Below are 22,182 nucleotides of genomic sequence, written 5' to 3' on the forward strand. Positions count from 1 at the left end.
TAAATACTGGACATTCCCAGATAGCAAGACGACATTGAATCTATGTTGATTTTTCATCCGAACCGTCGTATATGGTCGGGGTTGAAATGCCAATGTTGTAACAACGTTGAAATACTGTGGTAAACCGACGGTCTTACTATAGAGACGTTGTAACGATGTTGATTCACCGTTGTTTTTTTGTCATTGATATTTGATCTATTTATAGTCGACCAGGTGACAACAACAACATCGAGAAAACGTCTATTTATAGTTGACGATCATTCGGCTCCGGTCACCATCAAAAACCATCGATTTGTAGTTGAGCATTAAATTGCATTGCAACTGATCGGGTATAAAGTACCAGAGAAAGTAGATTTATTGTTCATTTGTTATCAATGACTTGGTCTAGTTCACCAGCTTTAAAAAATCGTGTCTACGCGCAATTTATGTATAGTTGACCAGGAAATTAAAGCAGCGATCACTTGGACTATTCCGCAGCACCCCTCTCACATTGGTACATCCCCCCCCCTCCCCCGGTATTCATTGTCTTCTACAGTAGAGCGGGACATTTAATTTACTCTCAGCGGAATTGACCGGAGAAGGCATCAGTTCATGCACTGCACTGGCCCGCACCACGATTAGTATAAGGTAAGAATGAATGATTTTTTTTTCCTACTCGGTATTTCCATGTTTGCATTTGAATAACAGTAAAAAAAAACTTGTTAATGTTGTACATTAACGAGTTTTTTTTTACTGTTATTTAAATTGTGTCTACTTCTTACAATCCGGCAACAAATAAATTGCACTGCGAACAAAGTATATCAACAAAGAAAACATTTTCGTTTCATAATTTCTTCGTTATATTCCCTTACAAAGCTAGCTTTAACGCTTCGAGGTTTCCTTTGTTCTTGCCGTCGCCTCGGCGCTTGACCCAGACTTTCGCTCTGTAGTTGCTTAGTACTACAAAAAATTCTAAATCTGTGATATATGATTGATAAACGTAAAGTTAACTGTACAAACGTGTTCAATGACTTTGTTACTTTTGATGATTGGAGAGCACTCGCTTCAATGCGCACACGAAAACTTTAGACTCAGTTTGAATGCTCACGCAGCATGCGTGACTGTACGTTGCACGCTCACCTAACTTTACGTTGCACGCGTACATGACTTTCCGTTTGTGCCTTGAATAATGAATAAGGCTACATCCACACGTACCAGCGTATTTTTGAAACCGCTGATTTTTCTATGCGTTTGCACCTTTTGTCCACACGTAATGTATGTCTGGCCGTACATTGTGTTTGTATTTCCAGGCACATTTCACGAAGCAGAACGCAGTCTTCAGAGATATCCACGTGAACGCTGTGATACGTCTGACCTTCAGTCCGAAGAAGAAACTCAGACCAGTCTTAAAAGAAAGCACAAGTAAAACCTTTATATTCACAAACATATCTTTGATTGTTAAGAATTTATGATCTTGTCTTTTATACATATCTGTGGTGCTTGCATACTGCAATATCACCACATAATATAGTCCAAAAAGTGGAAGTTTGTAAACTTTTTAAAAATGCAAAGCCGTGTACACTTGTGCACTTCAAAAATTCATTGTATGCTGTACCTTCTTGCACGTCTCTGTTTCCTGTGTGTGTTGTTAGAAATCAAACTAACTTTAGGAAACAATATGCCAAAAGCATATTTACAATTACTTAAGACCGTTTTTAATTTCTTTTCTTTAGACCAAATCCCCTGTACACATATACGGACTCAGAGGATGAGCAGCCTACAAAAAAACGGTTTCCCCAGGCCCCTCGAGTGAAAATACCAGGTAATAAAATACTGTCTAGTGTCTGTGTACATATCTGTGTCTGACACGAGGAAACTTTTTTTGACAAGTTGTCTGTATTCTTAAATACTTAAAAAATTATCTTTTTCTAAACAGCCCTCATCACTCCGCAGTCTGCCCCCCAGCCCACTGATAGCAACCATCATAATGCCCCACCCAGCTTCCGGCACCTTTCGCCACTCCGGCACAAACCGACACAGCTTTGCGATCTCCCCAGCATGCAGAGTCTGATGTCTTCCCTATAGATGGTATGCTTTTAAAAAAGCTTTAAAGCTGCATCACAATGTCATTGTACTCTTATCTAAAAAGAAAACCCAATTTATACTCCTGAATGTCATCTTGTTGTGATTTTTTTTTTTTCTGTAGATTCCAGAGACTCTGTGAGGCCACTATTACAAGGCAAGTTTGAAAATCTTGGAATTTCACAGTTTACATGGTATAACAAATATATGTGACAGGCAAAAACTAGTAAACACTTTTAGCAGTTACAAGAACTAACAAATGAATATCCAACCAAAGGGAATAGAAATACATTGTACTGCCAATACTTTGGTTTATTCTTTGTATGACTTGAAAATCAGGCTTTAGGGAAAACTAAATGACATGTTTCTATCATCAATTACATGAAGTAAACACACAAGCACTTGCATACACATTTAAGACATGAGACACGCTAATTCCATCTCATAAAATGTGTCTATAGGTGAGACGCTTTGCGTTGATTGGTGCTGCTGGACCACACTGGAGGTGCGAGTCCGCCGTGTAATGGTTTATGCCATTACAAAGGAGCTGGCCTCTGTACTCAACTGGGCAGGGGAAAAAAAACAAGGACCAGACAAAGCAAAAAAGGGCATTTAAAGAGACAGCGCCGTGCAGATGCATATTTGGTAAGTTTTAACATTTATTGTAGTTTTATGAGCCTAAAGTGAACAATAAAGGGATCAATTGATGTGCTGGGTGCGTTTCACATTTCCTATGTCTGTTTTTTGCTATATTACTTTGTCTTTCTTAATAACAAGACTTTCATGTCCGGTTAATCTGGAGATGGAGTCTTTGGTCTTCGGCTTGTTTTGTCCTCGGGTTGTACACTTTGTACAGCCCGAGGACCCATGTTTTCTTTTTTTTTTTTTTAAAGGATACACGGCACACCATGCTAAGACATATCACATTTTCAGCTTATAGCTCTTTGGGAATCAAATGCGGCAGTTTGCTGATTTCTGCCTGGTGACTTTCATGTTTATCAGCCTAGGAGTTTACATACTTTCTCCCTGCTGAAGACAATTAACAAGAGCTTATTCATGTGCTCTAATTCCCTTTTTTTGTGTGTGTGTCTATTTTTTGTCCTAGATGGCCTGGCGCAGCAGGTAGGGGCAAACTCTATGTCTGAGTTGGTCTTTGCTCAAGCAGTCCAGAAATGGCTCAGATATGCTCCAGATCGTACGGGTGGCGCGCAGGAAGCACATCATCCATCCCCATCCCGGAGTAAATAATAAAAAGTGACGTGAAACATAGAAATGTAAATAGGAAACTTTGTCTTTTAATAAAGTATTTTGCAAATGATACATGTCTATTGACCTTTTTTGGTTTTTTGTTTTTTTTCAATAAAAAGCAACTGTGCGAAAGAGGTGGAAAATCAACACCATAGCTCAACAGTGTTTCAATATCAGAATCTGACATTGTTTCAATGTCAACAGTGTTAGAAAATATAACGTCGAATCAATGTCAGGTTTCAACATTGATTCAACATCAAAACCTGACGTTGTTTCAACGTTAAAAATGGGTGCAAGAGTGACGTTGGGTCAACGTCAGATCTCAACGTTGGTTCAATGACGTCGCCTGATATTGACTCAACATTGTTTCAATGTTTCCTTGCTATCTGGGTTTCTTGTAAATCACTGCAGTAATTTTAAGACCAAAAGCAACTTTTGAAGACACGTCCTTTTGGAAGAAATTGACAGAAGGTATTTACATGACACTGTTATGAAAAAAATCTTCTTTGTACTTTAGGACAGCATTACATTTTTTCAGTGCTTTATGTGGGACTCATGTAATGGGTGGACACAGATTGAAGTATTGTAATAGATATTGCCCCCCCCCCCTCTCCATAATTTCATGCATTCTTATCATTGTTACGTTATGCATTCAATTCTTTATTACTATTTCTGTACATACTGTGCTCACTGGCAATCCAGCTAGAATATTCTGGTTAATGATGATTCCCATGGGTGGTGCTCACGCAGGCACTGAATCGGGCAGCTTTGGGGTCCTGTGTGTTTTACTGCACAGATAGCCTGCAGAGTGCAGCTACGCTAACTGAAGTGCTTGTGTTTTGTATTTGCAGGTGAGCACAAGTGATGTGATGTATGAATAGAATGATGTTGATGTATGAGAAATGTGTTAGAGTAAGGTACTGTCATTAATGGAACACAACGCTAATGTCGGAGTTTGTGATTTACATGATGTACCTGAACTGGTGTTAAACGGAATATCACATCGCAAATGATTAATAAGGGGATCGGGAGGGTAGTCTCCAGGTGCTTCAATACCAGTTGGATGAGCATGCGAGTGTGCAGAATATTGTAATATGAACATTGGTAGGAAAATACTGAGTGAATGAGTACTTTGTTAATACAGGTTCAGTAGTCATGTGAAAAGTTGTCCTGTGTGTTTTACTGCACAGATAGCCTGCAGAGTGCAGCTACGCTAACTGAAGTGCTTGTGTTTTGTATTTGCAGTTGCAAATGAGCAAGTAAAAAGAACGATTCTGAACTCATGCACGCCTGGAAGTGTCATTTGTCCAAGTGTGCAACAAATATTGGAGGCACCGCTGGGATTATTAACGTTGTGTCCAGCCTGATGAAATTAAGGAAGGGGCGTGGCTACAGCAACCACGATGGACCTCGAGGAGCTGGCAGAGACTGTGTCCCAAACACTCTGGAACCTACAACTCGACCAACTCAAAGAGGTGTGTGCTGAAGCTAAAATCCCTAGTGGAAATGTCACAACAAGACGAGCGTTAATAAAATTAATTACAGAATCTATGGACAAGGTTATTAATGATGAAGAGCAGGATGTTGCACTCTACTATCTAAAGAAAATGTTAGAAAGTGTCGACCCAGCGATAGGGAGCACCAGAAACACAGAAAGTGGAGGAAATACAACAAGCTCGCCACAGGGAACTCAGGAAACAAGGGAAGACAATTTAGCAGAGAGATACGCACAGCTCCAGAGAAACAGCGAAGCGCTGCAGGAAGAAATTAGGAGGCTGAGTGAAAGGGTGGAGAGGACACCACCAAGTCAGCCAACCACCTCACAAAATGTGTTTCCTGTCGCAGCCAACCGCCTTTCGGAAGTGACGATAAGGAGGGAATTCAAGATCTGTGGTCAAATTGGGGAAAAGGGCCAAAAGGACAGACTCTCATACACCAACCTGATGCATCAGATCGACAGAGGTCTGAACAAAGGACACAGTGAAGCGGAGGTTATAGAGGCTGTGGTGAAGTCTGTCAGCCCAGGTTTGAGTCTTAGAGACATGCTTGAGATAAAACGTGACCTCACCCTTCCCCAATTGAAGGCCATATTGAAGGGACATTTTAAAGAAGACAGCACCACAGATTTGTATCACAGACTAGTGAACGTCACACAAGACAGCCGTGAGTCTCCCCAAAACTTCCTCTTCAGAGCAATTGAGTTAAAAGAGAGGCTGCTGCTCGCATCGGAAGACACAGGGTCCGATGAACAATACAGCCCTGAGCTCATCCAGAAGAAATTCTTGAGGTCGGTTAGTACTGGGCTACTGAGTGACCCTATCAAGTTTCAGCTCAAGCCCTATCTGGATGACTCTCGGGTGACAGATGAAACCCTCATTGATAAGATGAATGAAGCAGCTAGTGTTGAATCAGAAAGGCAATTGAAGCAAAAGAAAACTACTGGCAGCAAATCTGTAAAAGTAAATGAACTCCAGACAGAAAGGCCAGCCAGTCAATTGGGTCTGGGTGTAGCCGAAACTAGGTTGGGGACTCAAGAGCAATCAGCTGAAGTGGTGAAACCCAAGAGCCGCAGAACACCTGTTGTAGCTGCTTCCCGAGAGTCAGAGCTGCATGAAACGGTCAGGCTGCTGAGAGAGGAGATGGCTGAATTAAGGAGGAGCATCACCACCCCTCAAGGCCCCACTCACCCACTAAGAACCAGTGGGAGGAGGGGATGTAAGGCATGCCAGGAGCAGGGAACCAATGATGGGTGTGAACACTGCTTCAGGTGTGGCCAGACAGGACACCTCTCCAGAGGCTGTAGAGGGCGAAGGGGGGCAGCAGAAAGATCGGAGGGCACTCAAGCGGCAATCCAGACCATCGCCCCTCCCAAATCATTAATTCCCATCCATGCTGAAGCAGACGACAAGTTGCATGAACTGCTTTGGAATCGAATAAGACAGCTGGAGGCAGAATTAGAGCAGAGTGGCAAGGCTAAAGAGACTGTGGGTGCCACGTATGCCAGTCATCTCTCACTACGCTGTCAGGCTAAGCTGAGAGCCCTGATCGGGAAGAAGTGTATGGTGGATTGTTTCTTTGAAGGGGTAGAAACACAAGCATTGTGGGATACGGGTTCACAGGTGACTATCATTAATGAGAACTGAAGGAAGTCCTGCTTTCCACATGTCCAACTGAGAAGCACAAGTGAACTCCTAGGTGAGGATGAGGCTCTGGTGGGCAAAGCAGCGAACCAAACACCCATACCCTTCGCAGGTTGGGTTGAGCTAAAATTTAGACTGGGGTCAACTAGAGATCCACAGCCAGAGTTAGTTGTCCCCGTGCTTGTCTCAAAAGAGCCAGGAGTAGCAGAGCCACCTATCATTGGCTATAATGTGATTGAGCATTTTGTAAAGGATGGAATGGCACAGCATCCAGACATTACACCTGCTGTGGTAAAGGAAGCCTTCTCAATTGATTGTAAGAAAGCGGAAGTGCTAATTAACATCGTGCAGCGCTGCTACAAAAATGATGAGGAGGGTGTGGTGAAAGTTGGGAGACAAAAGATAGTGATTCCAGCTGGACAAAGCAGGGAGGTTAAGTGCAGTGTGAGGACAGGTCCCCTCCCTCTGAAACAGGAGGTTCTTTTTGAACCAGAGGACATTTCAAAACTACCAGAGGGAGTTAACCTGAATGAAACTGTCATTGGCCTGCAGAGGGGAACCCGGTCCAGGGTGGTTATTCCGGTCACGAATGACGGCAGCCATGACATCATCCTCCTCCCTCATGCAGTGTTGGGACGACTACAGCAAGTGAAGGCTATTTACCCAGTAGACGTGAGACCAGTAAGTGCTGAAAACATGGGCAAGTTGATGTGTGCTAGTGAAAACACGGGGAGCACCGTCAGCGCCCCAGAACAGCACAAAGGGGAGTATGAAGAGGTGGGCAGTTGCAGCCAAGATTTATGGGACCCACCTGTGTCAGTTAATCACCTGACCCCTGATCAGCAGGAGCAGGTGAGAAAAGTCCTGCGTGAAGAGTGTGCTGCATTTTCAAAAGATGAGAGCGATGTGGGATGCATCCCCTCCCTGAAGTTAAAGATCAGATTGAATGACACAACCCCAGTAAGACGCACATACATCTCAGTCCCCAAGCCACTCCACAAGGAGGTGAAGGAGTATTTGGAGGACCTGTTGAACAGAGGATGGATTCAGAAATCCCGATCCCCCTACTCATCACCCATCGTCTGCGTGCGCAAGAAGGATGGAAGTCTGCGTCTCTGCGTGGATTACCGTGAGTTGAACCGGAAATCCATTCCTGACCGTCACCCCATCCCTCGTGTTCAAGACATGTTAAACAGCCTGACTGGGAGTGCATGGTTCTCAGTGTTGGACCAGGGCAAGGCGTACCACCAGGGTTTCCTGGAGGAAAGTAGCAGACCCCTCACAGCCTTTATCACACCTTGGGGCTTATATGAGTGGGTAAGGATTCCCTTTGGTTTGTCCTCGGCTCCAGCAGAGTTCCAGCGCAGTATGGAAGAGTGCCTTGCAGGCTTGAGGGATGAAATGTCTCAGCCATATCTGGATGACAATTTGGTCCACAGCAGATCATTTGAGGACCACCTGCGTGATCTGAGGGAGGTCCTGCGCCGCTATCAAGCGCACGGGGTGAAGTTAACCCCCAAAAAGTGTGAAGTGTTCAAGGACAAGGTGAAATTCCTGGGAAAGATTGTATCCAAAGATGGCTACTGCATGGACCCTGCTGAATTGGCACCAGTGCAAGCACTAAAAAACCGCAAACCTAAGACTGTGGGAGACCTAAGGAAAATGCTAGGTTTCCTGTCATACTACCGCCCCTACATTCCAAACTTCTCACGTACTGCCAAGCCACTATACCAGCTGCTATCGACCGGAAAGATTCAAGTGATTACTGACAGAAGAGCAACGGTAACCAGGCACAAAGGACAGCGGAAGAAATCAGACCAACTCCACTCAAGCCAGCCAATCACATGGACGGAACAACACCAGGCAGTGCTATGTCAGCTTATAGAACACCTGCTGAGTCCACCACTTCTGGCATACCCTGACTTCGAAAGACCATTTGTGCTGCACTGTGATGCCTCTCAAGAAGGGCTTGGTGCAGTCCTGTACCAGAGACAGCAGGGCAAACTGGTTGTCATTGGGTATGGGTCGAGAACTCTAACAGCTCCAGAAACTAACTACCACCTCCACTCTGGAAAGCTAGAGTTTCTAGCAATGAAGTGGGCAATCTGTGAGAGATTTCGGGAGTATCTGTATTACGCACCTTCTTTCACTGTGTATACGGACAACAATCCGTTGACCTATGTCCTGACTACAGCGAAGTTAAATGCTACAACACACCGGTGGGTTGCTGAGCTAGCCGATTTTAACTTCTCAATCAAGTATCGGCCGGGAAGGGCTAATGGCGATGCTGACGGGTTATCGCGGATGCCACTAGACATGGAGGAGTACATGCACACATGCTCACAGGAAATGAAACCAGAGGTAATCACACCTGCGACACAGGCGCTTCAGCTGAAATTCCGTGAACATGAGCCATGGATGTGTCTGGCTACCATAACCACAGCATGTGCTGATGTAGAGCATGAACGAGTAATGGCCCCAGTGACACAGATCTCCAAAGAGACACTAAAGAAAGCACAGGAGGATGATCCAGTCATTGGCAGGGTGCGAGAATATGTTATGACAGGACAATGGCCGCCTCGGAGAGGAAGAGACAGGGGTGAAGACACTTCAGTTCTAAGCCGGGAAAAGAGTAAGCTGTACCTTGACAAAGACAACATCCTGTACAGGAAATCCTCTGCTCGAGCTCAGCTAGTGTTACCCACAAAATTCCATCAGCTGGTGTACAAGGAGCTCCATGAGGAGATGGGACATCTCGGAGTGGAGCGGACACTCGCCTTGGTCCGTGATCGATTCTATTGGCCACATATGCAAAGACATGTGGAACATTATGTGACCAAGGTGTGCAGTTGCTTGAAACGGAAACGTCCAGGCAAACCAACCAGAGCACCGTTGGTCAACATTGTCACCACATACCCTTTTGAGATGGTCTCAATAGACTTCCTGCATCTGGAGAGTTGTAAAGGAGGATATGAGTACATTCTAGTCGTGATGGATCATTTCACCCGGTTTGCACAGGCATACGCATGCACCAACAAGTCAGCAAGAACAGCAGCAGAAAAGGTTTTTGGAGATTTTGTGCTCAAATTTGGATTCCCTGCCCAGTTACATCATGATCAGGGAAAGGAGTTTGAGAACCAGCTGTTTGCCACCCTGGAAAGGTACTGTGGAATCCAGGGGTCACGCACAACACCTTACCATGCAGCGGGGAACGGTCAGGTGGAGAGGTTTAATCGGACACTCCTTTCCATGTTGAGGAGCCTGGCAGAGGAAGCCAAGGCAGACTGGAAAAACTCCTTGAGCAAAGTGGTGCATGCGTATAACTGCACACGCAGTGAAGCAACAGGATATGCCCCATATTATCTTCTCTATGGCAGAAACCCCCGCCTACCAGTGGACATCATGTTTGGCCTGGTTCCAGGTGACCTGGAACCAGGCCACACTGTTCTTCTCACAGTGATTATGTCCGTAAGTGGAGAAGTAGGATGCAAGAGGCATACAGATTGGCATCAGAAACAGCTCAGAAAGAGAGGAACAGAGCGAAAAGGCAGTACGATCGGAAGGCTCATGGAGTTGAACTGCAACCGGGATGTCGAGTGCTAGTACGGAACTTCAGAGACCGGGGTGGGCCCAGAAAGCTAAGGTCTTACTGGGAGGAGCGAGTACATATTGTGTTAGAAAGAAAGCACAAAGACAGCCCTGTCTATGCCGTACAGCCAGAGAGAGGACCAGGGAAAGTGAGAGTTCTGCACAGGAACCTCCTACTGCCCTGTGACTTTCTCCCCGTTCGGGAGGAGAAGCTGGAGAAAAACAAGAATGGGAAGGAGGATGCCAAACAACAAAGAAAAGGAAAGACCCAAGAAAAGCAGCAGGAGAGTGACCACGACAGCAGTTCAGAGGATGAGGGTGACTGGGGAATTATCACCACACAATCTGCAGAATCACCCACCCAGATCAGAAGTCAGCTGAGGGCAGAGGCAGAGGAGTTCCAGCCAGAAGAAGCTAACGGAGAACTGTCAAGTGGTGGTGTCAGCAGCGAGTGCCTAGACGAGGGTGAGAAAGGTGGACTGGAGTCAAGTGCAGAGGAGGAGGAGGTAGGGCGAAGTGAGCTGTCTGGGGAGGAGAACGGAAGAAGTCAAGAACAGGTGTTGTCATCTGATGAAGAAGACGAGGGAGAGCCCAACTCACAGCCAGTTCCCACAAGAAAGTATCCTTTTCGATGCAGAAATCCACCCAAGACACTCACGTATGACACCTTAGGTCAGCCGTCAGTCATAAACAGACACAAATGATGTCCACAGCTAAAAAAAAAAAAAAAAAAAATCTAAGTTCATTGTCACATGTTGAGTTTACTGTGGTGACAGTTTAAACAGAAAGGGAAGTGTTCACAGTAGCAAATGTTAAGAAGAGCAGATTTGACAGAGCAACAACTGCATATATTAGTTTAATAGTTCACATGAGTTAAACAGTGAGTACCAGAACCAGACTAGCTACACATAAAGAGATACTGGCTTGTATGTGAGATATACAGCAGTAAATGTTTGTCTGAGTAAAAGGTTACATGGTAGAGTGTTAGGTCTACACCTTCAGTCTGATACAGAGCACGCCTGAGTGGCGGAGAGACTTTACAGACATTGCCTGGCCAGTAGTGTCTGTTGCTGGTACATGACATAAAGGGGGAGATGTATGTCATGCCAAAGACTGTTACCGGACAGAAAGTATCGTTAGAGGCTGACTCCCAGTGAAGCTACTGCTGTGACCTTCTGTTGAAGACATGTATTCTGGGAAATCTCTAATGTCGGGACGACATTCATTTTGGAGGGGAGAGTGTGGGACTCATGTAATGGGTGGACACAGATTGAAGTATTGTAATAGATATTGCCCCCCCCCTCTCCATAATTTCATGCATTCTTATCATTGTTACGTTATGCATTCAATTCTTTATTACTATTTCTGTACATACTGTGCTCACTGGCAATCCAGCTAGAATATTCTGGTTAATGATGATTCCCATGGGTGGTGCTCACGCAGGCACTGAATCGGGCAGCTTTGGGGTCCTGTGTGTTTTACTGCACAGATAGCCTGCAGAGTGCAGCTACGCTAACTGAAGTGCTTGTGTTTTGTATTTGCAGGTGAGCACAAGTGATGTGATGTATGAATAGAATGATGTTGATGTATGAGAAATGTGTTAGAGTAAGGTACTGTCATTAATGGAACACAACGCTAATGTCGGAGTTTGTGATTTACATGATGTACCTGAACTGGTGTTAAACGGAATATCACATCGCAAATGATTAATAAGGGGATCGGGAGGGTAGTCTCCAGGTGCTTCAATACCAGTTGGATGAGCATGCGAGTGTGCAGAATATTGTAATATGAACATTGGTAGGAAAATACTGAGTGAATGAGTACTTTGTTAATACAGGTTCAGTAGTCATGTGAAAAGTTGTCCTGTGTGTTTTACTGCACAGATAGCCTGCAGAGTGCAGCTACGCTAACTGAAGTGCTTGTGTTTTGTATTTGCAGTTGCAAATGAGCAAGTAAAAAGAACGATTCTGAACTCATGCACGCCTGGAAGTGTCATTTGTCCAAGTGTGCAACATTTATCATTTTAGTGCTTGTTGTTCAGCTAACGCCATCATTTGCATTACATTTAAACTATCGTCACAGTTAGTGACAAAATAAAGACCTTCCCTCTACATATAGGAAGCAACTACCATCTCTACCTGTCTGTGAAACTTTCTCAGTAAATGGCATTGGTGTGTTTTGTCCTTTAATAAAATTAATAAAAGATGATTTATTTCTGATTGCAATCCAGAGTATATTAATAAAACTGGTCTTAAGATATCTGCAAACTTTGTGAATTTATAATAAAGTGTAACTTTAAAATAAGGTTTAGGGTTAGGGCAGCCCTGGCATCGATTCTGTTCATAATTTTTATGGACAGAATTTCTGGGCACAGCCAAGTGGCCGACACTTTCACTTGGGTCTCAGACTCTCATCTCTGCTTTTCATGGATGATGCGCTTTTGTTGGATTCATCAGGTGATGGCCTCCAACTCGCACTGGAACGGTTTGCAGCCAAGTGTGAACCAGTGGAAATGAGAATCAGCACCTCCAAATCTTAGGCCATGGTCCTCTACCGGAAAAGGGTAGAGTGCTGTTGTCCTCTAGCCCTGTAAACCCTGTGTTAGAGAATAAAATTAGTATTAATGTCATGTTAAGTGGGTCTAACTCTTGGCTCCGCCTGGAGCCTGCATCCACACCACAATTACCTAGAAACCAAAATCAGTGAGTAAATACAAACTTCACACTTGCAAACAACTGTAGGGTCATAGGAGTAATAAGGTATCCAACACCACAGACACAAGTGTGCCATGTGCAGTTTATTTCCCCAAATCATTAAAAACACTACTGTTGCCATAATTTCCCCAAATCATGGATCATCCCATCTGTTTAATCAAAACTACTGTAACCAGTGACTTTTCTTAAGTAATGTCACTCACTTGTTTTCACACTATGAGCTCAACAGTGATATGATAATGAGCCCAACACTAAGATGTTCTGTAATCACTACACAACCTGCTTCATTTCACTCATGTCTGCCTGTGTGATGCCGAATCCTCCACAAAGACCCTCAGAAAAAAAACATTAGCAGCAGAGCGTCCGGAGGTCAGGTCTGGATCAACAGATTCCAGAGGTGCTGCTGTAAATCATGTGGTCAGCCCTCCTTTTCTGTGAAAGGAGTGATACTGATTTTAACACAGTATGTGTTAAAATGTGTATTCAATGTACATTGAATACACATTTTCTCACTGTACAGTGTGTTACTATAACCAACAAGCAGCCAGTAAAACACAGTTTCCTCCACATAAAATCAGTAACACAGAAAAGTGGCAGCTAAAGGGTCAAGTCGACAAGGCCCGCCCACACTCGTGTGGACTTCCAGTCTCTGCCGTCCTCCTGCTCCTGCAAAACAAGCAAACAAAAAACACATACATCCACATTTTTTTCACTGTTTGGGGTGGATTAGGCATTAGAAGTGACTAATCCTAAAATAGTTACCGTCTTCTCAATTTCAAGTCAGTCACACTTGCTCCACATCATCAGTCCAGTCACAGTCCATTCATATGCATTAATACCAATGACATGCATTTGTACCAATCATTGCTGACAGAGGAAAACCGCGCACTAATTTAAGTATCTACTGACAGCAATATTACGTCATTCCAAAAATAAAAACAATTCTTATTGCTTTTGAAATGGATTGAATCGCTACAATCCTTTTAAACACAGCACTTACCATCTAATATGGTCAGCGTCCTAGGTAGATGTACTTCTCCTAAGCCATTGTAATCTGGAGAAGTTCACCTTGTATTTGCTCTCAGTAAAGTATTTTATAGCGCTTTTACTCCCAATCTTGCAGGCCTGCTTTTAAATCATCAACACACAAAATATCACCCCCAGAGGGATAATACCTGGCAGGTTTTTTCCTAAGTGCACTGTTACAAAAAAAAACAAAACATATTAGGCGTTGTTCAGGACATGTCTAAATATATATGAAAAAATAAACCTGTGTTTCTCTTACAAAAAGAAAACAACCCTAACCTAACTGGCAGAATCAGCCTGGTACTAAAACAAAAAACCCCAAATCTGCCAGAAATCACAGGAAAAGCTTTGCTTTCTGGTGACACAACATGCTGTAGGGATTAGAGCCTGCCATGCAGTGCTGCAGTCACTGCTTCTGTTCATGTTCCCCACATCATATTTACTGGTTGCCCACAAGTGCTCCAGAATATCACACAATTCTGGAAAGTCTGGGGCCAACCAACATAGATCCACCTGCTAAATACACCGAGAAATTTCCCCCCTTTTTTATTAGCAGCTGCACAGTTCACGCAACACTAATGTTTACCATTAAATGCTTCCTAAAAACTTCATGGCAGTGGTTCATCACTGGAATGTGAATTTCTTCCCCAGGTCTGTGCTTTTTACACTCATTTTTCATTTTCACAGACCCAATCATTTCATTTAGCTTTTCTCCCTTTGTTTTGTTTTTCGCCAAAAGTAAACATGTAACATGTCATCATGTATTTCACAAAACAAGTTTCTTTTTATGTAATCAGAGGTGTGTATCTGGGTGAAAGCTTCACCCATACATCAGAAACAGATAACTCATTTCAAACCTCTGCTACATCTTATTCACTTGTTTTATAATCCAGTCATCTTTCCCTGATCTAGTAACAATCAACTAATTTGCATATCAGCTGATAACCCACTAAGCTGACAGGACAACAGAAATGCATGTTCAAAATATTATCACAAAAGAGAATTTCCTTCATACAGTAAATTACTTATGCTGCACCAATCAAGCAGAAAGCATCTCACAATTCACTATGTTAACAACCAAATTTATTGTCTGATCACTGGTTGGTCATACCAAATCTCTCTTTTTTTTCCCCCTTTCACAAAAGTTAAACTGTTGTCCTGCAACCTAGAGAGTTAGTTGTCAGTAGTGGATACACTCAACATTTGATAACAAGTGTCTGTTAAATTTACACTGTTTTAACACTGATGAGAGATAACAAGCTGATCTTCATTGCATGTGTGTGTGTGTTAGTAGGCAGGTTCAATGGATGTGTGTGCAGTGGAGCTGCATATTCAGCAGGGCATGTCCTTAAAGCTGCCTTTCCTTCACATTTCTCTGTTTAGGTGTGTTTGTGTGCGTTTTATTTTTACCTTTGTTGCGATCCTACGGACTCTTTCTCAACCTCCACAAGACAGACGGCCACAGTTTTCCAACCCAATTTTCACATTAACAACAACAGACTTCATTTTTCCTCCATGCTCTCTTCCCACTTCTCACAGCTTCTGTCTCTCTCCCACATCTGCAGCAGTTCACGGTTGTGGCGTGTCAGGGGCCCAGTGGGCTGTTCTTCTTCAGCTTTGCCTTATGTCTTTCACTCTTTTCAGTCTCTTCCTTTGCCATTTCAACTCCCAGTATGGTAAATATGAAACTCAGACAGTCTTCTCAACCTCTCAGCTTGTGATTGGGAGCACATGCTTCCATCGACGATTGCATTTGTACATGCTGCTGAACCCTTTAAGGTTTAAGGTAGTGACCGAAAGAACAAGATTGTGGATACAAGCGGCGGAAAAAACGCTTCGTCTGAAGGATTGCTGGCCTCTCCCTTAGAGATAGAGTGAGAGGTTAAGCCATCCGAGAGGGGCTCAGAGTAGAGCCGCCAGTTGAGGTGGTTCGGGCATCTGACAAGGATGCCTTCTGGGTGCCTCCTGGGTGAGGTGTTCCAGGCATGTGCAACCAGGAGGAAGCTCCGGGGCAGACCCAGGACACGCTGGAGAGATTATATCTCTTGGCTGGCCTGGGAACGCCATGGTGTTCCCCCGGACAAGCTGGAGGAGGTGGCTGGGGAGAGGGAGGTCTGGGGTTCTCTTCTTAGGCTTCCCCATGCCTGGCCCCAGATAAGCGGAAAAAGATGGATGGATGGATGGATGGATGGATGGATGGATGGATGGATGGATGGATAGTAAAAAAAAATGTAATTCTCTATTAACGCCAGTGACTGTGGTGTTTGTAAAAGCATGCTTGTTTTTAAATCTCAAAATATCATGAACTCGTTAATATGGAATTAAATGATCCTTTAACACTTGAAGCTACTGTAGGTCATGCTCTCCTTCTGCACTCCCTAGCTGCCAGCCTCTCTCACCTTTTCTCTTTGTTCATGTTTGATTGTAGGAATGGAGTCCGCTGTGAAGGTCACCAAATATTACTGACACAAGTACCTGAACTTTGCTGTACTGTAATTTATTGTATCATAAAAGTCCTTCTTGGCAAAATGAAACATTTAGATTAGATGTTAAAACGTGAGCTCTCCACTCCCTTTTTTCACAACAGGAAACCTGCATAAAATTGGATCAATTATGGAAGGCCTACTTAGAGTAACTAAATAACTTTCTATACAGTAGTTTGTATATACAAACCACTTGAAGGCTATAAAAAGATAGATGTGCACTTACAAATGTCAGTTTCCACTGTTAGAAATGTTACCAGGAAACTTCAGTAAAGGGATATGGTGGAAGCTCAGATGAACAAAGCTTTAAGACGATCACACAAACCTCTTACAAGTGCCAAATATGTGGTGAACAGACAGCAACGCTGCCCTAAACCTTAAACCTTAAAGGGTTCAGCAGCATGTACAAATGCAATCGTCAATGGAAGCATGTGCTCCCAATCACAAGCTGAGAGGTTCACCAGCGACATCACTGTGTATGAATGGACTTGAGAAGACTATCTGAGTTTCATATTTGCCATACTGGGAGTTGAAATGGCAAAGGAAGAGACTGAAAAGAGTGAAAGACATAAGGCAAAGCTGAAGAAGAACAGCCCACTGGGCCCCTGACACGCCACAACCGTGAACTGCTGCAGATGTGGGAGAGAGACAGAAGCTGTGAGAGCTGCCAGGGGTATGGGATGGTTACCAAGTTTTAGCTTCACTTCACTTCCAACAGAATGAGACTCAGAAGGAGCACCCAGAGCCAGACTGAACAAGAAGAGGAGCAAGATCATGTTGGAGCTTTAAGTGTCAACCTTTGATGAAGAGCTGCTGAAGCTTCTTTGTACAGGATTCCTGCAGAGAGTTGGAGCTGCTTTCTTCTATAGCTGCCTGAGAGGTTGTTTTCACACTAAACACAAACCAGAAAAAAAAAGATCAAATTCCAAAAAAAGGAACAAATGTTGTTTGTTTTTTGTGCTGTGTGATTTGTATTTATTGCACCATAAAGGCGTTATCAGCAGAATGACTAATCAAACAGGACAGGTCAGAGCTCTAACAGGTAAAAACTCCTGAGTTGCTCCATTATAGAAAGACAGAATGAACTCCACACAATCAAGAGGATCCTCTCTTAGTACTGGACCCAGAGATATGTGACTGCTGTGGCAGGCCTGATTGGAGTAAATGACGAAATTGATAAACTATTAACACCTTTGGTTTAGTAGATTTACTTCACTTCACCCTTGTGTCTATTACAATCGTAAAGCATCCAAAATAAAACCCCTGCAGTAACCAGACTAATCTAAAAGCAGATCATTACCACTGCTGTGTCAGCTACACTGTCCTGGAGAGAGCATCCCAGTGAAACACTAGGACCATCTCTGAATTGTGGCCACCGCCCTTACATCTTATATACAGAGACACAGACAAAGAACATTCCACAAACTCTTACATGTTGGCCCCTCTCACCGGGGGGGGCTATACCTACCACAGAGAGAATTATGACCTTGTTTATGACCTTGTTTTCTGCTTGGCCGTCACCTAAGGATTTAAATCCCTGATAAGCAGAAGGAGCCTCACTATCTGTTTAACGTCTCCCATTACAATGGCCTGACTGTGTTAACATTCCACATGCATGTAAACTAGTGACAGGAGTGCTCTTACTATAGTAAAGTGAGAAAGTGATACTACTATAACTAATGTGATATGATTAAATATGTGATTAATACATGAGAAAAGAAATCTGCCACCACAGTGCCCACTCCGGATGAGTTCCTGCCCCAAGTGGAAGAGTTTTAGTATCTCAGCTTCTTGTTCACGAGTGACGGGAGCAGGGAGTGTGAGATCGACAGGCGGATTGGTGCTGAGGCTGCAGTGATGTGAATGCTATACCGGTTCTTCGTGGTAAAGAGAGAGCTGAGTGTAAAAGCGAAGCTCTCAATTTACCGGTCGATCAATGTCCCTCCCCTCACCTATGATCACGAGCTGTGAGTAGTGACCGAAAGAACAAGATTGTGGATACAAGCGGTGGAAAAAAGCTTCGTCTGAAGGGTGGCTGGCCTCTCCCTTAGAGATAGAGTGAGAGGTTAAGCCATCCGAGAGGGGCTCAGAGTAGAGCCGCCAGTTGAGGTGGTTCGGGCATCTGACAAGGATGCCTCCTGGGTGCCTCCTGGGTGAGGTGTTCCAGGCATGTGCAACCAGGAGGAAGCTCCGGGGCAGACCCAGGACACGCTGGAGAGATTATATCTCTTGGCTGGCCTGGGAACGCCATGGTGTTCCCCCGGACAAGCTGGAGGAGGTGGCTGGGGAGAGGGAGGTCTGGGGTTCTCTTCTTAGGCTTCCCCATGCCTGGCCCCAGATAAGCGGAAAAAGATGGATGGATGGATGGATGGATAGTAAAAAAAAATGTAATTCTCTATTAACGCCAGTGACTGTGGTGTTTGTAAAAGCATGCTTGTTTTTTGTTTTTAAATCTCAAAACTTCATGAACTCGTTAATATGGAATTAAATGATCCTTTAACACTTGAAGCTACTGTAGGTCATGCTCTCCTTCTGCACTCCCTAGCTGACAGCCTCTCTCACCTTTTCTCTTTGTGCATGTTTGATTGTAGGAATGGAGTCCGCTGTGAAGGTCACCAAATACTACTGACACAAGTACCTGAACTTTGCTGTACTGTAATTTATTGTATCATTGAAGTCCTTCTTGGCAAAATGAAACATTTAGATTAGATGTTAAAACGTGAGCTCTCCACTCCCTTTTTTCACAACAGGAAACCTGCATAAAATTGGATCAATTATGGAAGGCCTACTTAGAGTAACTAAATAACTTTCTATACAGTAGTTTGTATATACAAACCACTTGAAGGCTATAGAAAGAGAGAAGTGCACTTCCAAATGTCAGTTTCCACTGTTAGAAATGTTACCAGGAAACTTCAGTAAAGGGATATGGTGGAAGCTCAGATGAACAAAGCTTTAAGAAGATCACACAAACCTCTCACAAGTGCCAAATATCTGCAGGACAGTGTAGCTGACACAGCAGTGGTAATGATCTGCTTTTAGATTAGTCTGGTTACTGCAGGGGTTTTATTTTGGATGCTTTACAATTGTAATAGACACAAGGGTGAAGTGAAGTAAATCTACTAAACCAAAGGTGTTAATAGTTTATCAATTTCGTCATTTACTCCAATCAGGCCTGCCACAGCAGTCACATATCTCTGGGTCCAGTACTAAGAGAGGATCCTCTTGACTGTGTGGAGTTCATTCTGTCTTTGTGTAATGGAGCAACTCAGGAGTTTTTACCTGTTAGAGCTCTGACCTGTCCTGTTTGATTAGTCAAACAGGACAGGTCAGGTCAGGACAGGTCGTTATCAGCAGGACAGGTCTGCTGATAACGCCGTTATGGTGCAATAAATACAAATCACACAGCACAAAAACAAACAACCTTTGTTCCTGTTTTTGGAATTCTATCTTTTTTTTCTGGTTTGTGTTTAGTGTGAAAACACCCTCTCAGGCAGCTATAAAACAAAGCAGCTTCAACTCTCTGCAGGAATCCTGTACAAAGAAGCTTCAGCAGCTCTTCATCAAAGGTTGAGACTTAAAGCTCCAACATGATCTTGCTCCTCTTCTTGTTCAGTCTGGCTCTGGGTGCTCCTTCTGAGTCTCATTCTGATGGAAGTGAAGTGAAGCTAAAACTTGGTAACTATCCCATATTCTAAATCTTCCCTCCCCTCCTTTATTTCAGCTTTATGTTTGTGTGTGTGTGTTTTTATTATCTTAATTACATTTTAGTCAAACACATAGATGTTTTCTGCATGTCAGATGGGTTCTACTATACTGTAGAGTTATGATAAAGACCTGCTTGTAAACATAATAAGACCAGCTTACTTCACTGCATGTTTTAACTTTCACCATGTCAGCTGTGCAGACATGTTTTTCTGACATTCTTCAGAGGTTACATCAAAGAAAAAATGTCAGTCACACTGACAAAAACAGTTATTATTTGTTTTTCATCGAGTTCTGACTGCTGTGTCTTCTTCAGATGACCACAGAGTTCAGCTACTGCGTGGAAGCTGTCCCATGTTCTGGTACAGCTTCAATGGCCGCTGCTACAAATATGTGGCCACACACATGAGCTGGGCTGATGCAGAGCTCTACTGTGTGTCACAGCGAGCCAACCTGGTTTCTATCCACAGTGAGGAGGAAGAGGAGTTTGTTAAATTATTAATTAAGAACTTTGATCATGCTGAGGGATGGACCTGGATTGGACTCAGTGACCTCCATAAAGAAGGCAGCTGGATGTGGTCTGATGGTTCCGCTGTGAGTTTCGCCTACTGGAATCCAGGACAACCAGACAATGCTGGAACAGTTGAACACTGTGTTCACACTAACATGTTTGAAGCAAAGAAGTGGAATGATCACCAGTGTTCTGTCAATTTAGCTGCTGTTTGTGCAACACGAATAACCTGCCCTTAGAAACTCTGGGGTTACAGGGCCCATGACAAAACATTCAAGCACGTATCTGGTGTCACAGACATGCGCTTGCATGTTTCATCAGCACGCATTTAGTACTTTAGATAGGGATGAATGCAGAAAATACATCTCCTCACTGATCTTCCCAGAATTGATTTTAACAATAGATTTTCCATATTTGTAGAAACATGACAAATGTTTTGTTAGCTGTAGCTCAGGTCACCTACTAACTGGAAGGTTGGTGGTTCGATCCTAGTCTGCTCCAGTCTACATGTCAAATATTCTTGGGCAAGATACTAACCCCATGTTGCTCTCTGATGTATCCATCAGACTGTGAATGCTGTGTGAATGTTAGTTAGCAACAACTTAGGAAAAAGTGCTTGTGTGATTGGGTGAATGAACAAGTGTAAAGTGCTTTGAAATCTCAGAGTAGAAAAGCGCTCTGTAAGAACCAGTCCATTTACATGAACAGTCAATCACTTCAACTCTGAGATGAAGAAATAAAATCCTTTAACCACCCTTTAAAGATTGTGTTATAAAAATTTTTATTTTTTTCCTCAAAACCTTACTGACCTCCATAAAGAAGGCAGATGGATGTGGTCTGATGGTTGTGCAGTAGATTTTGTCTACTGGGATGCAGGACAACCAGATAACTGATGCAAAGAAGTGGAATGACTGCCCGTGTTCTGCCATTTTACCTTCTGTTCGTGCAGTATGGATAAACTGCACTCAGAAACAAAAATTTACATTTTCCCTGCACCGTTGATGCTGTCTGTCTTTAGTGTGTTTTTGCAAAAGTCACAAAATTCCACGGATGTCGATTTTCATAAATGTGGAATCAACCACTAGCAGCTGCACTCAAAGGGAATATTTACTCATCGTTTCAATGTCAAAATTTATGAAAGCAAAGACTGTTTTTGGTGCACAAATAAATGGTTAAAACTGCTCTAAAGTAAAAGGAACGAAAAGCTGTAAATGAAAACTCATGATCAGTTCCTTCATTGTGTATCTCTGGGGTTACGAGACACGTCTGCGACATCAGTTACCACATTTCATCTGTAGTTGTTGACAAACACTAAGTATTACAAAAGGAAACAAATGGAGATAATACACATCTACCTTTATCATTACCAGGAAAAACTCAAGTCCTGTTAGGATCTGTTGTTTGGCTTTATCCCAAAACACACATACACACAGAGAAGTATATCACTGAGGAGGTGAGGAGAGAGGTACAGCAGTGAGTGTCTACAGCCACAGCCTGTAAAGTTAACATCCAAAGAAGAGGTTTGACTGTTCTTCAGGAAACATACAAAGAGGACCACTTACCTACGGTATGCAAACTTATGGTATGTGTACAGCAACTGGTCTACTTTTGCAACCTAAATGGGCTTTTAGCCACTGTTAGCCACTGTAGCTGTCAGTAGTGATAAAGACTCCAAAAATAAAAGCAAAACTAGAGAAAATCAGTAAGAA

At 43.3% G+C, this 22,182-nt stretch overlaps 1 protein-coding gene and 2 long non-coding RNA genes across 3 annotated transcripts; all 3 read left to right on the top strand.

Annotated features, from left to right (window-relative positions):
• Positions 1-406: 406 nt before the first annotated feature.
• LOC135932214 (uncharacterized) lies at positions 407-1,801 on the top strand. Its single transcript, XR_010573331.1, has 3 exons — positions 407-627; positions 1,290-1,401; positions 1,713-1,801. It is a non-coding gene; the product is annotated as an uncharacterized LOC135932214 (long non-coding RNA).
• Positions 1,802-2,414: 613 nt separating this feature from the next.
• LOC135932209 (uncharacterized) lies at positions 2,415-3,379 on the top strand. The gene is made up of 2 exons (XR_010573328.1): positions 2,415-2,706; positions 3,167-3,379. It is a non-coding gene; the product is annotated as an uncharacterized LOC135932209 (long non-coding RNA).
• Positions 3,380-19,847: 16,468 nt separating this feature from the next.
• Positions 19,848-20,712, top strand: LOC135932217 (lactose-binding lectin l-2-like). Its single transcript, XM_065469584.1, has 2 exons — positions 19,848-19,914; positions 20,279-20,712. The coding sequence occupies exons 1-2, from the start codon at positions 19,848-19,850 to the stop codon at positions 20,710-20,712; spliced, it is 501 nt and encodes a 166-aa protein (XP_065325656.1).
• Positions 20,713-22,182: the final 1,470 nt, after the last annotated feature.

Source organism: Pelmatolapia mariae, linkage group LG22 (genome assembly GCF_036321145.2).
Source record: "Pelmatolapia mariae isolate MD_Pm_ZW linkage group LG22, Pm_UMD_F_2, whole genome shotgun sequence".
NCBI classification, from domain to species: Eukaryota; Metazoa; Chordata; class Actinopteri; order Cichliformes; family Cichlidae; genus Pelmatolapia; species Pelmatolapia mariae.

Excerpts from the sequence above, each read along its gene's own strand:
- LOC135932217 (XM_065469584.1), top strand. The coding sequence starts at position 19,848 with ATGATCTTGCTCCTCTTCTTGTTCAGTCTGGCTCTGGGTGCTCCTTCT. Across the intron at positions 19,915-20,278 it reads TGAGTCTCATTCTGATGGAA|ATGACCACAGAGTTCAGCTA; the intron begins GTGAAGTGAAGC and ends TGTCTTCTTCAG.